General features: G+C 40.4%; 1 protein-coding gene across 6 annotated transcripts in view; it reads right to left on the bottom strand.

Moving 5' to 3' along the window:
- Positions 1-1,606: 1,606 nt before the first annotated feature.
- STOX2 (storkhead box 2) overlaps positions 1,607-16,961 on the bottom strand; it is a 231,797-nt gene continuing 216,442 nt past the window's right edge. For 5 of the 6 annotated variants that reach the window (XM_037831081.1, XM_037831082.1, XM_037831084.1 and 2 more), the window contains 2 exons: positions 12,906-15,168; positions 1,607-8,041 (listed from right to left, as the gene is read on the bottom strand). In XM_037831081.1, coding sequence (XP_037687009.1) covers positions 7,846-8,041; positions 12,906-15,168 — 2,459 coding nt within the window. In that variant the 3' untranslated portion in view covers positions 1,607-7,845. Of the gene's footprint in view, positions 8,042-12,691; positions 12,741-12,905; positions 15,169-16,961 lie in introns of all 6 variants that reach the window. The other variant, XM_037831083.1, reaches the window with a different exon arrangement.

Raw genomic sequence — 16,961 nt, 5'->3', positions numbered from 1 at the left:
TACTCAAAAAGGCCCCCCTGAAGTCCTAGATAGGACCTGAGAAGAAAAGAATTTGCTCTTCATTGAATGTCAATAGCTCAGTTTTGCCCTTTGGATTCCAAACTTCTTTGGCCTCACTTCTCTTATCTGTCATGTTGCATTTCCCTCTCATTTTTAACATCCTACTTCTAAGGCAATTCTTTTAATGTGATTCAAACAAACCATACCCAGCCTATCTTGAGTGCAGATGCCTTGAATATTCTTGGTATTCCTTTATGGCACAATGTGTTATGTGAACATTCATCGCATACACTTGTTACATGTGTGATTAACTATATGCTTTACAGGAAAACTCTGGAGCCACTGAGCCCAAATAGGAGGAATATCGCTAAATCCAAGTATTCCCACAGCAGGGATGAGATTTTACAGTTAAATAAATTATTCAAGTCAGATGAATTACTTCTTTTTCTTATTCAGGGTCTCTCCATTCCACAGCTGCCAATAGGGTAGGAGGCAAGTATTGGGCACTCTGCTTGGGTTTTCTTTATGGAGGGAAAAAAAAACACCACCACCACTCTAAAAACTTAAAAATAAGTTAAAACCACACCATTTCCTTTGGAAAGAAAAGATTTTTATGAACTGTGACCATTCTCTCAAAGGAGTCAGAATCCTGCTTTCCATCTTCTTATTAAGTTGCCACATTTCCTCCATGTGTCTAGTTCACTGGGTCATTCTGAAAGCAACATACAATTACCTTTCCTTTAGCACAGCACTTCGTGGTCCTAGAGTAAAACTCACAATATACTCCCAGTACTCTTGTTCTTTCTAACTTCAGGCCTGAAAAATGAAGTGTCTGCATTGAGGTAGTTTAAAAATAATACAGACAAATGTAGACAACTAAAATAAGACTTATCATTCAATGTGGTCACCGTGGGGTCTCCACGCTTATCCAAAGGATACTGTCATTGTTCAAAACAGTTTTGGGAACTCTGCTTTGGGTATTGTCTCTACAAAAAAATCAGGCTCTACTTTAGAGCTGCATATTGTCTTTGACTAAAAACACCACCCCCCAGCTTAATCACTCACTTGACAGCAAATCACTTTTGGCTTGAAAAAAACATGGAGTCCATTCTCCAAGGATAAGATTTGCCACCCCTGAGCAGTGTCAAAAGACTGTGTAATAGATTCTGAAGGCAATTAAACATGGAGGCATTCCAAACTTGCCTTGTGCAAGTGCCTCATTGGAAAATGTGAATAGCTTCCTAGTGTTTAATGGGGAGAAGACCACATTCACTTGGGGACAGAAGTTGTGATATGAGGGTTAAAAAAAATAAATTAACTGTGCTACTTTAGAATTTCATATAGAAAATAATTTTTATGCATATCTAAGACCTCACACAGGTATAAATTCAAATAGCTATCTGAAAATGTGATGTTTCAACATTCTTGGAAAAAGAATTTTGATCAGAAATGCTAATTTTAGTGGTTTTTGTTTAAAAGCTCAAATAATAAAATTTTTGCAATAAAAAATTTGTTGAGGAAAATTAAAACTAATTGAAGAGAGAAATAAATTGATCTCACCTAAGATGTTTTCTCTCAAGTACCAAAGAAAAAATCCACTTAGACATATAACCAAATGTTATTTAATATCTTAAAAAGTAACACAATCCAAAATGGATATTTCACACAACACTACATGAACAACATGAACACAATATTACCATATGGAGGGACTTTCAAATATAGACTTACAAAAATCCCTGTCCTTTTTTTCTTTTAAGTTATTATACTAAGCATGACAAGTAATCATCATTTACAATATGATACACTGACACGATAAAAACCATGTTACAAATGTGCTGTTATAAATCAGTAACATTAGGGAAGACATTTCATGAACTGTAATTATTTCATATGAAATACTATACAATATAAACAGAACATCCATCTTGGATGACCTTTACAGCAACCAGAGACCAAGTAATTTAAATTTTTTTTCAGTGCAAACACATTTTATTCAAGGCAGTCTTGGCTGCAAAACTCCTTTTTAACATACAGTAAATCCCACTTGCACTTTTTAATTCATTTACCCTAATGCAATAGTCACATTCAGTCATTCAGAGAAAGATACCTGCAGAGTTATGATCCCTTTAAAGTTAATGTTTAAATTTCTTTTCTAGAAAGTAGTATCTATGTCAGTGACTCCAAGGACCCTAATTTGTAGCTGTTGATTTTTACATGAAGGTGACTCTAGGGCGGCTCTATTCCTAACACAGCCTGTGTGCACAATACTGCACAGTATTCTGCCCTTCCAATGTGGAAACCATGGCAATGTATCCGTATCGAGATGGGGGAAGAGGAAGGAGGCAGGGAAGGAGGACCTCAGAGGATAGAAAGGTGAGGAACTTCATGATTAATTTCCTGTAACTGCAGAGGATTTAGTAGGGAAGAGACCTCAGATCTCAGATTTGGGACCTTTGTTTGATGGCAGTAAGGGACCAGGGGATGCCAAGGTTAGCCTTTGGTCAGGGAGGCAGGCAGCTGTACAAGGACTGGCCAAGCTTCTCCCAGTATATTTGCTTCCAGTCACTGCCGCCTCACTTGGGAAACACTCCCTCCCCTCTGTTGGCATGATGGTGCATGTGTTTACATTTCAGCTAGCAATTAAAGCCCTATAACTGATAATACACACTCATACGAAGGGTTAGTCCCCCTTGTGCTTTCTAGAATTCTGAACCTTGCAAATTATTAGCCAGAAGTCATTGAACAACTGTAAGAACACAGGATTAAAAACATGGGGCAATCAGGGGGACTCTCTCTCTGGGATGTGCTGCAGAAGACGCAGAGATGAACTCAATCAAGGAGATGCCAACATCTGTTCAAATACATGAGGAAATTTAATAATGAATTTTTTCATATATGTAATTTAAGAAATGCCTCCTAAATAAAAATCTAATGGGAAAATATTGCATGTTTTCTTAATACTATAAAACCTTCCTGGAGATGGGTGGAGCAAACAGCTGATTCTTTTATCTGACTCGGTAAATGTCAGACCAATAGAAATCTCTTTCCTGCTTATATTTTGCTAACCTAAAGCAAGACAGTGTTTTCCATGGCTTTTGCATTTTTTTAAAAACTGTGTTCTAGCTTCCTCAAGCCCTAAATGTACACCGAAGAGTCACCTACTGATGGAAGAGTCCTGGATGCCTTTGACTATGGGCAGGATGCTTCTGGAAGGGAAGGTGGTGGGAGGGGAAGGAAGGGACCCCTTCTGCTTGGGTCCACTGTGGTCTGACAGCACACTGGCTAGCTGGTTCTGTGACTGGCCCGTGGTAAAGGAGACGGTCCCTGTCAAGGATCTTGTACATTCTGATTTAAGAAAACATGTGGAACTTGATCAGCTCCCTCAGAAATCCAAAGTAGGGCTCAATACGTCATGCTGACTTTCTATTGTGCTAAGGAGCACAGTAAAGAATACTTGATAAAGGTTTTCATTAAAATTTCTGTTTCAGCACCTTCCACTGCCAGTAGCAGTCATGTTCCTGAAAGATGGTACCTTAGCAGGGAATTAGAGAAGCCCAATATGAAACTGTAAACAAGAGTGTATGTCTAGATCTACTACTGACTGCAACGACATTTGGGTGAATTTGTCAATCTCCCACTTCATAAACTGATACCAGTAAGGTGTGCTGAGGTGTAAAATTCCAAACACCCTGAAATTTTGTAATGAAAATGGACAAAGGTGTAAAGCTGTTATTGGTTTTCTTTGACTTTATTAGCACATATCAGAAAAATAGCATTGTATTTAGTGATTTCTCATGATGGTCTATCAAACAGATAGAAAATCGGTCATTGATAGCTGCCACTGGGTTTCTGGGTAATCTTAAGTCGCTCCTTCTGTTTATTCACTTCAAGTATGGGCATTACATATATGACCTGCTTCATTAATTGTCTGTGAATCTGAATGCTTTGGAAGCACTTTGGAGATCCCAAAATGAACTATGCAAAGTCATGATCAGGTGTTGGGTTTTAAACAATCTCCAAACACCGCCCATGTTATAAATGGTGAAACTTTTCAAAAGGTAACTACTGTATTGTGAACAATATGTCTATAATTTACATTAAAAACTTTATTTTCAAGTACACTTTGTGGTGATAAGTGGTTTATCCCGGGTAGAATTTTACAAAGCTGTGCCAACTTAAAAAAGGAACAATGCTTCTGGTTTCATTGAACAGGATTTTTATCCCTATGGTGACTGCAATATAATTTAAATTTACATTTTAGAAATGTTGGTTGGGTTTTGAAAAAGAGACTTGGGAACAGCTGGTGTTCAGATCACTGTTACTCCAAATTAACTTTCAATGTATGCTTCCTAAACTTGAGCTTCACAACATCAGAGAAGTGGTAATTTGTTGTTTTTATCTAGCTAATCCCCTTTTAGCTCTTCTAGTTGTTTTCTCTATTTGATGGCACCCCCCTTTTCATTTGCTCATTAAGGTCCCCTGAGATGTGCAAAATATATAAAATGGAATACAAATTATTTAACAGAGATTGTGGAATACACAGCACAGTTTGTTTAATTAAAGTGAGGTTTGGGCTCAATATGGTAGCATGCGAGTGAAGGCAGAGAGGCCCAAAGTGCTTCAAAGTTGGCAGTCCACATTTCTTGTGTGTCTTTCTGTTACTGAAAAACTAGAATTCACATCGGATTTTTATAGGAGTAAATAGCTTACTAAATTATGTTTACCAATTGGCTCTTTGCCAGAGAGAACTTTTAGCAGGAATGGAAAGAAAAAAAAGACAAGAATTTTAAATTTCCTTTCATTCGTAACAAAATCAAGTACGCTTTTGTGGGGAAGGGAGGAGAGACGGGATTACATCTGAAAGCCAAATAATATCGTAAAAGAAAACCATGGCAATGAAAAAAGTCATGAGTCCACAGAGGCAATCACTGACACACACACACAACACCATGGCCTAATGGTTAAAAACATCTTAAAACTCTGCTTTTCTTAAACAATACACTTGAAAGCACTGCTGCCATTTCATCAAATTTATGGAGGTAGTTATATGTAAAAATAAAAATTACCATAAAGTAATATGCTGTATCATAATAATACATAAGTGTGCAAAATGCCGACGGATGTGTTGACCGCTTAAAGTTGAACATGATACAGAGATTCAACCAAATTCAGTTTTGTAAACCTTTCCGTAAACTTAAGTGAAGATGAGACAAGCAGCTGGATTACCCACAGCCATCATTTCACTGGAGGACTGGATGTTAGCACAGCTAGGGGATGGCCCGAGTGTTTGATCACTGGGAATCTGAACGCAGAAAAGCTTGGGTCACATTTCCCATCACCACCTCTCCCCCATTCAAGAATCTGGATTAGATTCAGAGGAGACTGTTTCTCTAAGATACGTCTGCTTACACTGAGTCATCTTTAAAGTCCATCACTGCCATGCTAGTGTCTAAGGGGGCTTTTTAAAAATCATGTACACCATTGCAGCTGACAAATAGTGTACACATTTTATTTGAATAATGTCTTCTGTAAACCTCTTTCTTGTGAAATATTGGTAAATTTATATATTAAAGCTTCTCTTAAAGATAATGCTTTCCTTTCCAGTTCACACAGCATTTTATTGTTACCATGGCTACTTTCAGAGGATCAACTAACTAGAGGCTGATGTATTGTTTCAATGGTTATATTATTTATGAACTGACAGTATGAAAAACTTGAGGGCAGGTTTTTGAAAAAAAAATGAATTTAGTCAGAAAAATTCAGTAACCATATGGTATACAGTTCCCCAAAGAAATAGACTCTGGAGTCTATTAGATACATTATCATTTCTTCTGGACATATTTAAGCAATGAGAGAAACAATGCATTTTGGAGCAATCAAGGCTTGCCTTGAATGGAATAAGCCTTGAAACTGAAAGCCAACTGATTTAAGCATTTAAAGGGTGTGGGAGTTGACTAAGAAACATGCTGAGGTTCACTGCAAGCACACAAAAAAGGAATTGATGCTAAAATTGAAGAGTCTGTTTTTGACCCAGCATGGCTTCCAAACATCTGAAAAGGCTGGAGGGAGTACCCAAATGTTTCAAGAATCAGTCCAATTTTTAAAATCCCAAAATTGTATCCAACTATGTATATGACATCATTCTTAAACAAATTTCTAGTCATTGCACCTAATTGCAACAGAAGTGTTTCACAAAAATTTTATGCCAATTACTAAAATCTGAGTGGAAAAAAAATTACATTTGTTTCTGGATATATTTTGTGGTACATGGCTCAATACTGCCTGCCACTAAACTAAAGGAAAGTTTTTTTTCAACCATTTACAGGGCCATATGTAACTTTTTGCCAAAATGTTCCATTATCTGCAGATTGATTTCATGTTGTCATAAAATAAAACATGGAACTTTGACATGTCTCTTTCCTATAAGGTAGAAAATTGATAATCTGTAGCTTCTTTGCTGCCGGGAGTCTTCTTTAATTCAACATGATATTGTAAACCAAAGGAAAATGTTAACAAATTATTTCAAAATAAGTTGGGATAATAACTATATATCCACCTAAAAATGCCTCCTGAAATTGGTACAAAGTATCTGTAAACATTACTCTGGCATAGTTCATATATGCATAATTGTAATTCTGATTAATTTTAGGGGAGTACAAATTATTATTATACCGCACTTGCAGAATGAGCACATTCTGTTGTTAATAACATGGGCACATGTATATTTCTAATCAAAAATTATCTTAAACTTTTCTCTATAGATATCTTCCCAGGAATAAAAGGCCTGAAGTCCAACTCTCCCGAAATTTGCTGTTTCCTATAATCACTAAAAATTATCTCCCACAGCCTAATTTAGGCATTCTATTTAAAACTACATAAAATAGATTTATGTCCTTCCATTAGAAAGAATAATATCCTCAGGCCATATTCTTCATTTGTATCACAAAGAACATTTTGCTTTTAAACAAACTAATTATTGTATCTATTATAGTAAGATAGGATCATCATAAGGATCACAAGGAGGAAACTATCTTCTTTAAATATTTGATTAATACCTTTTAAAAGTCCACAAAATTTTTTCCACCACTTAGCCCTAGGACCCAGCCAGGCTGAGAATTCCCTTCCTTTGTCCACTTCAGATTCAAAGGCCTATATTCCTGTTTGTGATTATGGAAGGTTAACAGTCAGACAAGCATCTGTTACACATAAAAACAAAATCCCCCAAACACTCCCGGTATTTCAATCATGACCCCTTCTGACACACTTCCACTAGCTCCTGCAAGATAGTGTCATGAAAACTCACAGTGCAAATGACTGGTGCATACATAACTCACAGAGGGCTGGGATCCCTTCTGGTCAGTTTGGCATTGATTTCCCTCAAGGTGAACCCTTGCATTTTACATTTTGCAGTGGCTTCATTTATTTGGAAGTGTCAAGGATCAGTTCTGTGGCACCATTTAACCACAGACTGGGAGCAACACGCATCTGTGGCATTTCAAAGTGGAATTGGCAACTGCATGACATTGAAAATGCATATTACACTTACAGTGTCTAGACTTTCCTATATGTGCTCAGTTACAATTAGTGAAGCAAAAGTATACATATCACCCCTACTGCTATTCTGTTGCTATAGAGCCATAAATGTGAAAAGCAATATTCTGAAATAAAATTTTTGTTGTTGTTTTTTTTTCTTTTTTTGCCCTAGCCTACTCAGCAGCACAGTTTAAGTAAACACAAAAACTGTGGTTAAGATGCTTGTCTTTCCAAAGACGTGGACATCAGTCCCAGTGTCGTAAACTTTGCTGTATCGAACGAGAGAGAAAATCTGAGGCAACATGACTATCACACACTAGTAACAGAAGCTTGCAAGCAGTTGGAAGGTTTCTGTAATTTCTCGGCTTCATTTGTTGGGGGGTCCGCACTTGCTCGGAAGTTGAAGGCTGGTCCAGCTCCGCCATGGGCCGGACTCAAAGCAGGGTTCTGACGACGGTTACTTTCGACAATGCTTGAAGTGTTGGAAGCCAGGCTCTCCCGAGTACTAAAAGAGTAAAAAGGGTTTGTTTTGTTTTTAACATAAATAATTATATATTGAGCACCGGAGGAAGAGCAAATGATGGAGTTAATGGATTTCCTCCGTCGGTTCATAATGTCATATGAATATACTATCTCAGTCTGATCACTCACATATGCTCCTCCAGAATGGACTCCAGAGTTTTCACAAAACATGTGATCGTCAGCAGCATACTAAATGAATAAAGAGGTTTTTTTCTTTTAAGACTGAATGCACTTTGAAGTGTTTTCCCCCTCCTTTTCACATTCAAGGAAACTACTTCAAACTTTGATATGATAGATAGCTAGCATATTAGTTTTAAAAATGAATACTCATAAATATTCATGTTAATGGTTTCATTTCAGGCTGGAAATTCATTGGCATAACTGCTCCTGAATAAACTCAATAATTTTACCTCAATGATTCCGTTGTCATTCTTGATTAGCAGATTTTGACTCTGGTGGACTTCAAGCACGCCACTAGCTAGCTAATTGGCAGCACTGATGGGAACACAATTCTCTTTAAACACTTCATACCTCTGTTTCAAATTCTAATACTTCAGGTAAAATACATTATAGCAGATAAAGAACCTTTTTTCTCCATTCATTTGTGAAGTTTATATTCATTTTTCCCTCTTTGGTAGAATTTTTTTCCTTAAGGATTCTTACAGGGGCGCTTTATTGTTTTGATTTCTCTTCTTATTTTTCTAAGTTAGAAATATTTGAATCTATTTTATTGCTCCAACAGGTTAGAACACTTAATGTTTCAAATGTGTAGATACTAGCAGAAACCAGACTAAGTGGCCTGATTGAGGGGAGCTGAATGGGTTTCATGTTCAAGGTTCCCAAAATGGCAATATAAACTTACCAGTTTACAGAGATCAGAAAACCCATAATCCCGCTCAAAACATCCACTCCATTGAATAGATTCGAGGTTTCTACAGTATTGCATGAAAGTTGGCCTCTATGGCCAATTTGAACCCACTGAAGCTGGTCAACAGGTCAAACCACTGTAATGGAGACATCCTCACCTGTTCTCCTTCCTTCCCATCCTACGCCGACAGCCATTTAGTCTGAAACCTGTACTGCAGCAGCCCTTCCTAGCATGTGGTGACACCTTAACCTCTAGCTGCCTGAGTTTGCTTCTCCAAGGAGTTAAGGGTTAATTGTTTCAAAAGAAGTTTTCCATTGGCTCCCTGAAAGACTGCTGAACTTTTCTGGAAGGCAGAGGGTATCTTCAGATGGTTAAACATTAATAGAGGTAAGTCAAATTCTCTCATTATGCTTATGCTAAATCTGGGCATAAAGAAGACTCCAAAACTTCATCCCTAAAAAGACAGGAAGTGCTTGGCCTAACTACTTACCCGCTTCACCACCTTCCTCAAGAAAATTTACAAGAGGCTTGCCAGGGCTACACCTGAGGCATGGGGTCAGGTGGCAGAAGGAGCACAAGCAATAAACAGTAGAATCCCAAAGATTCCATGACACGTTCCTTCAGTTTCATTCTCGATCGTGATGGTAACTTTTGACAGTGACCGACTTCCCCATCTTTAAAATGGGGATAATTATGATTTTATTTACATATTCACAGGGTAATTGTGAAGATCTATGCATAAACGAAGAATTTGTATACTGCAAAAAGCTGGAAATATGTAAATTTTTTCTACTATATGTCTGGTATATAATGAGTTAAGTAGTACAGACGGTTGAAGTGGAAATCTACAATGATCTCTCTTTTAGGGAAACGCATTTTTAAGGTCCAAAGGACCCACAATTATAGAGGTTTTTGAGGCATGGGATTAACATTTATTGAGTACCTGCTGTATACCAGGCGCTGTAAACACCTATCATTACAATAGATCATCTAGGATAGAAGCTGTCTGTGCTGAAAGATGCTTATGCCCAGTCCATCTTCGACCATAGCAAACATATTAATAGTGATAAATATTCACTGTACTCCAGTTTCTCCATTAGAATATATTTCATTATTGCTGCAAGAATGGGTACAGTCTGACATTCATATTGAGGCTCTGGAAATGATGGGGAAACAGTTAATGGAATAGGAGAAATATTCCTCAAATCTAAAAATTTTTTCTTTAATAAAGGTAACTAATGGAGTGCAACCTTAAAAATATGATTTCAATATTTTATAGGTGGAATAACTGAGCCAAGAAGCTCTGTTGTCTATCCTTGTACAGCACATGTGCATTAAGCAAATACATTCCTGGCAGCCTCTGGCCTCTCTGATTTTCACACTGTATTTATCAACCAGATTTTGGCCTCAGATTTTGAATAACAGGCTTTTCATCTCAAGATTTTTCATCTCTTAATATTAGATCTCAAGTCACCACCTTCTGCCTTCTCAATACCCTTCAGCCCTCGACAAAGGGGACCAAAGAATTTTGGACATGTGGCTGGATGTGACTTCTGAGCCAGCACTGAAACCGTGGAGTGTGAAGATCACCTTTATGGATCTTTTTTCCCCCTTGGTTTCTTGGTGAATATTTATTGAAAGAGCTAAATAAACGGCCCACTTAAGAGTCCTGTGTCTCACAGTAATGGAGAAGTGTCAGTATGATACTGCTATTTACAGTATACTCCTCCAAGCTGGAGAGACACTCCCATAAAGTCAAATACCCCCCCCCCCCTTGTAGACCATCTTCATACATTAGAAAGGCAATTTTTGAATTTATGTGGGTGACCTATGCATCCCTTAGAGAAAATTCTACCTAATAATAGCAGACAGAAACGTTGTTCATGTGGGAAGGTTGTCTCCTTAGAAAGACCTTTACCTTCTACCATGACAAAGCATTTAACTTCAAGTACATAATTTTAAAAATGAAAATAAACTCACTGTCACTTCAAGAAATAATCCCAAACATAAAGTCTATATTCAGCACTCCAAATTTAGAGATAATAAAATGTGTTCTGTGGAGACACTGGTTCAACTATTTCAAGAATATTTCTGTTTATCTGCCCCCAAAACAAGCAAAACACTTCCAATATTAGGGAGTGGGTGGGTTCTTGAGATAGAACCCATTAAACTACTCCCAACATTTCCTAAGCAACTATCTCTGGGGTACTGCAGCTTTCCCACAGGCCAGGAGGGCAACTGAAGTTCCAAGCTGTTTTGTGAAAAAGCGTTAGGCAGGCGGAGTCTATATAATAAGAAAGAGTAGAACAGAAAGGTACAGACAAATAAACCACACTTTCCATAAGTGGTGTTTTTGGACTTTTACCATGGATCACAGACTTTCAATTAATGTATCTCTGGTATCCACTTACTAGGAATTCAAGAGGAAAAAAAAGTTAGAAGTAGAAAAGAGAAAGAAAAGGATACAGGAAATAAATTGTAAAATAAACTAAGATGGGATTTAAGATAAAAAATTATTTATCCCAAAATTATTTCTTAGACAAATCCTAACAGGCCAGTAGTTCTCAGCCTGGGTGCCATGGTTATCTGAGGTGTCCTGGGGCTCCCTGAGGGACGGGCAGAGGAGACCTGGACTCCTTCTTCCACTCATGTTAAAACCAGAGTGCCAGCTCTGTGGTCTGTGTTAGATGTTAGATTTCCACACAAGCCTTAACTTGGACAAAAGGCTATGTGGCCAAAATCATCATCATCATCATCATCATCATCATCATCATCATCATCTAGTTCTCTAAGAAATAACAAAAGCCTGATATTGGACAAATAGATTAATGATTCCCAATCCTGATCCTTTAATGCTCTGACCCCAAATTATCCAGAGATACGGTGAAATAATCACAACAGAATTAATTTTAATTCTTAATAACTAAAAATATATGAAATGCATAATCGTATCTGGATACCTGTTAAAATTATAAGTATTATGAAATCTCAGGAATCACAGCTGATGAAAAATGTCTCTCTCTCCATAGCATTTCTGCATCCCAGAGTCACCAATCTGGAGTCGAATTTAGAAGGAGAATTAGGTCCCAAGTTGCTCTTTGAGGAGAAGGAAGAGTTAAGGAGGAACAAGGAAGCTGCAAAGACTTCTTGCTTGCTTTCTCAGCCTCTGAACAACTTCAGTGCTTTGGACAAGGCCACTCAGCATTAAGCACCCTCACTGTCAACCCCTCGCTGTATGACCACCTTCTGAAAAGATGGCACTAAGATCGCAATGCCCAAATAGATTGCATCGATTCTGCAGGAGCAGAAGGAAAAGTGTTGACACATGCTTTGATCTAATAGCCTACAGGTCTCTAACCTCACTGTGAGGGGAAGAAAGTTAACATTTCTTTGCAGACATGTGAGGGGTAAGAGAGGAAGGTGTCAGAGCAAGGGGGCAAGTGCAAGGAAAGTAGGGATTAAAAGAGCAACAGGTTTCTAAATACTTTGGAAAGGTTTTGAGAACTGCTGTTTTATTCAGGCTAGAGGGACCCCTGTCCTAGAGTCAATTCATTAAGTTTCAAACTTTACGCCTACTGAAAAAGTTACTACTTCTACTCCAGCGGTTACTATTTTTGAAGGACTTAACAATTCCTTCCTTTATGAGCATGGTGACAATATCAACGTGGGGTGTGGGGTGTGGCGTGGGAGGGGTCGGGGAGGGAAACTGGGAAACGCGGGCGTGAGACCAGGCTGATGCGAGTTTGAGGGCAGGGGCCAACCCACCAGTCCAGATTGGTGATCTCTACAGCTGCAGAAACCTTTTTTTCAATTCCTGAAAAAGAAGTCAGAAACAGGCTGTTAACAATACCACTCACGCAACTTCCAGCCCTCATCCACTGAACCGAGACGGCGACATGGGAACCGTCTCCAGCTTCTCGGATGACGCCCGGGCCCCGGGTCCGCGTCCACACGGGCGCGCAGGGGCGCCTCGGCTTACCGTGGGGAGTTGAATCCGCTGTCCACAGTGATGCTGCTGCTGTCCATGCTGTCGAGCCGCGCCGAATGGGTGGCCCTCTGGTTGCTGCCGCAGTCGGTTTCTTTGGGGGCAAGGAGGGTGAGGTTCTTTTCAAATTTCCTCTGCAAGTCTCTTTCCTTCTCCCGCTCCAGAAGCCACTGCATGGTGCCCACGTCCTCGCGGTTTTTCTCCTCCTCCGTGTGTTTGTTGGCGCCTTCCTCGGAGTCGTCGTCGTCAGAGACGTTGTAATAGTCAAAAGACGCTTCCTGGCCGGCCCCGGCCTCCTGCGGGCGCTGCGCAGCGGGCACGGCCTGCGCCGCCGACCCCAGGGACGGCTCGAGCTTCTCGCAGCGGCCGGCCAGGACGTCGGTGGGTGTCTTCGGGTGCGATTTGAGGAGGGACAGGCTCGATTTGTGGTAGCTGTTGACAGACAGGGTGCCGTGAAGGGGTTTGAACAGCGTGTCCTTGCTGAAGATCTCTTTCCTCTTGTCCAGGCCGCCGGGCTCGGCGCCGTGGTGCTGGGCGAGGCGTCCATTGGCGAGCCCCTCCGCCGCCGAGCCCGAGGCCGCGGGGCCCCCGCCCGGCCCTTTTGGGGACTCCTCCTTGTGCCCTCCGGGCTCCCTGGAGGAATGCGGGGCCTGCCTCTCGGAGGGAGGCAGCTTTTTCACCCCTTCCGCCAGGGTCGGCGCGTCGTGGTCCTCTTTGTTCTTTCCCAGAGGCGATGGCGCGGTGAGCACCGTCTCGCTGGAGGTGTTGCACTGGAAGTAGTCATCCGTGGGCGCTTTTGTTGGACAAGAGTTGAGTTCACCGAACGACGGCAAACTCTCTGGTGGTTTGCCTGGCTCCAAAAGGCTACAAGCGCTGGGAGGTTCCTTGCTGCCACTGACGATTTCTGGTATACATGTGTCTTTATAGCTTGTGGAGGACATGTGACCCCTTTGATGACCCACGGTCTGCACAGGCCTTAAAGTACTGTCGTCAATGTAGGACTGGCTGGGGGTTTGGTCGTCTTGGCTACAGCCTTCAGCCATGTCTTCGGGCGTCCCTAGAGAAGAAGCACCCAGAGGGCCTTTGGAGTTATCCATGGATCTGGATCTCTCCTTGGCTTTGTTGGATCTCTCATTCCTGGACCGTCGGTCCTGGGTATGGCTGTGGCTTCGATGCACTTTTGAGTGGGCGCTTCCCCTGGAAGGTTCAGGAAAAGGCATCTCTGTTCTCCTTTTGGCCAACTCGCCGGACACATCCCACTCTGGAGTCATGGGGAAATGGGACTCGATCACGTTTGTGTTGCTGTGCATGATAAAGTTATCTCCTTTGTGTTCGATGATGAAGCAGCCCTCCCTGGGTGCCCTGGTGAGGGGATCACAAAAGTCATACTCTCTTTCACCGGGGATATCGAGATGAGAACCATCCGAAGGGTCTCCCTTAGATACCCGCGTCTTGCTGTGTGAGCGAGATTTCCCATGGGACTTTCGATGCGTCCTGCTCTTTTTACTTCTTCCGCTGTGATGGGCAGAGGACCCCGCTTTACTCCTATGGGCTTTTTCTTCTTCAAGCTTCTTCATTAGTGCAGTGTGCCTCATGACATTTTCCACAGTCAAGTCCGGGTTAATCCGCCTAATGATTTCCATTTCCACCTCCCGAGGGATGGTCGTTGGTGTGTCCTCGTCTCTCAGGGGCCACTCTTCAGGGGGAAACTGGGCGGAGAAATTGGCCAGCTGTTTGGTCTTGTCTTTTTTAAAACTTAGCCGGAATAACTTTAATCCGAATTTTTTGGACTGCTTTTCGCTATCTTTAGGTTTTGAGAGAGTTTCTGTCTTATAAGAAAAATTTACAGTACTTTTGCTCTTTTCGGTGGGTGGCACCTGGCATAGCGAAGGAGGGCAGTAAGGGTCTCGGCAGTCCTTGGCGGGTTTCCTCTGCAGGGTGGATGCGTGCATGCTGTGCATGTCTTCTCTACAGCAATGGCAAGAGTCGCAGTGGTTTCTGGGCAATGTCCTTTCCCTGACACAGCCTGAGGCAGAGGGCGTTATGGTTCCGGGTTGTGGAGAGGCGCACTGAGACCTGTCAGGTACCCTCTCATCCAAGTGGTACCATTTACTGTTAGTTCTTATGAGGGAAGGAGTTATGAAATAAGTCTGTGGAGTCACGATGAAATAGCCGTCTGGAGTCGGGTAGATTTTCCTCTCCCGCACCAGCGTGTTCAGTGTGTGCCGCAGAATTTCTTGGCTTGGGGTTGGAACACCTAAGACCAAACCAAAACAACAACGGCAGTAAGACACACTCATGAGAATGAAGAAGGAGCATGTGGTTGATTCTTGATTTTCAGAATCCTATCAATTTTGCCAGGCTGCAAAGTGTTATCACACGGCACGTAAGCAGGATTCAGACAAAGGTGTTCATTATGTTTGGTATGAATTCTGGTTTTCTCTGATAGACCTCACGAATGCTCCTACTTATAGGTGGGAAAAATATTAAAAAGCTGGGAAGAAGAGAGATGGAAGTGAGATACAGGTAGGTTGGTACTGTTGTTGCAAATACTTTACTTAATTGAATCATGAAAGAATATTTTTAAATGAGGAAAAAATGAAAAATATTCTAAATGATATTATATAAATTTAATGAATAGCTACTAGGAAAACAACAGCACTGGTGAAATTCAGGTGAGAAGTTTTTCCTTCTTGACATAAGTCATGATTTCTCTAATTTGCAACCAGAAGCCCTAGCAAACTAGTGAAAAGCTTAGACACTATATCTGTCTGATCACTGAGTCCAAAACTGCCTTATTTTCTAGAACAGAAATTCCAGAAGAAAATCAGGGATACTTCTTTGTACAATAACTAATGTTTTCAAAGGGTTTTGAGCAAATGCTTATCCTTGTCTTGAAGTAGACAAGATTATAAATTCCTCCAGGGTACAGCCCTTTTACTTTGTTTCTTGGATATTCTCCATTCCTCCACACAAGGCATATACAGGGTGATAATATTAATGAGATTGGTGTAATTTGGAAATAGCTCAGGTTGAATCATACAAAACTGCCAATATTCAATGATGTCTAATCCACAAAAATGGCAATTTCGTGTGGTTAGCCTAACGTAGGTAACAATGTAATGTGGAGACTAAAAGTTCAGACTCAGGGGCCAGACTACTGGGTTCAAATTCCAGCTCCATTACTGTTAGCAGGCATCATCTTAGGCAATTTACTTAACCTCTCTGAGCCTCAATTTACAGACATCAAAGTGTGGATAATAATAGTACTCACCCTCATACCATCATTTAGGGTTTAAATGAGCTTAATGGATGCATGAAACATGATGAGTCCTCAACACATGTTAGCTCTTCATAGTCTCAATGTGAGGTCAGGGCCTACGGAAACCCAGATCACTTTTAAAGAACATCACATGGTGACCTAGAACACTGGGTGGGCTGAGGAGTTTAGGTTCTCCCAATCCTGCCAAAATCATGAAAGAAGGAGCGGTTGGGTATTAATGGGATATGAAGGCATTAGAAATGGACTGGAGTTCTCGAAGACAGACAATACATGAACGTGATGTGACATACATACCCATTGGTGTTACCATCTTTAGAACTTCCTTAGTGATCACTTCCTTAGTGATCAAGGTTAGAAAAGGTGACATTGCTTATAGATAATATATTGTTGAATGTAACTGTTTAATTTTTGAGTTGCCTGGTTTCCTTTTAGTCTAATGCTCTACTCCTGATAAATGTACATTGGTTTGTAAACAAATGACTTGAAGACTGGTATAATAACAAACTTTTAAAAAAATTTACAATACTTTCAGCACAAAATAGAAATGAAGTTCAGTTGAACTGGTGACATAATCCTGACCATGCACATGCAATTCTTGAGAGCCATAATATTATTGTTTCTGTAGTGGAAAAATTCAACCCACCTAAAAAGGTGTTAATAAAAAGTTTGTTGTAGTATATAAGACATTTTACAGGAATAGTGGCTAAATTCTAGGCCATTTTTTAAATTTATAGCATATGCATTAAATATGAGACTGCAAATAGTTT

This window comes from Choloepus didactylus, chromosome 3 (genome assembly GCF_015220235.1).
Source record: "Choloepus didactylus isolate mChoDid1 chromosome 3, mChoDid1.pri, whole genome shotgun sequence".
NCBI classification, from domain to species: domain Eukaryota; kingdom Metazoa; phylum Chordata; class Mammalia; order Pilosa; family Megalonychidae; genus Choloepus; species Choloepus didactylus.
The sequence above is the reverse complement of the archived record's forward strand: the minus strand, read 5'-3'. Positions and strand labels throughout refer to the sequence as shown.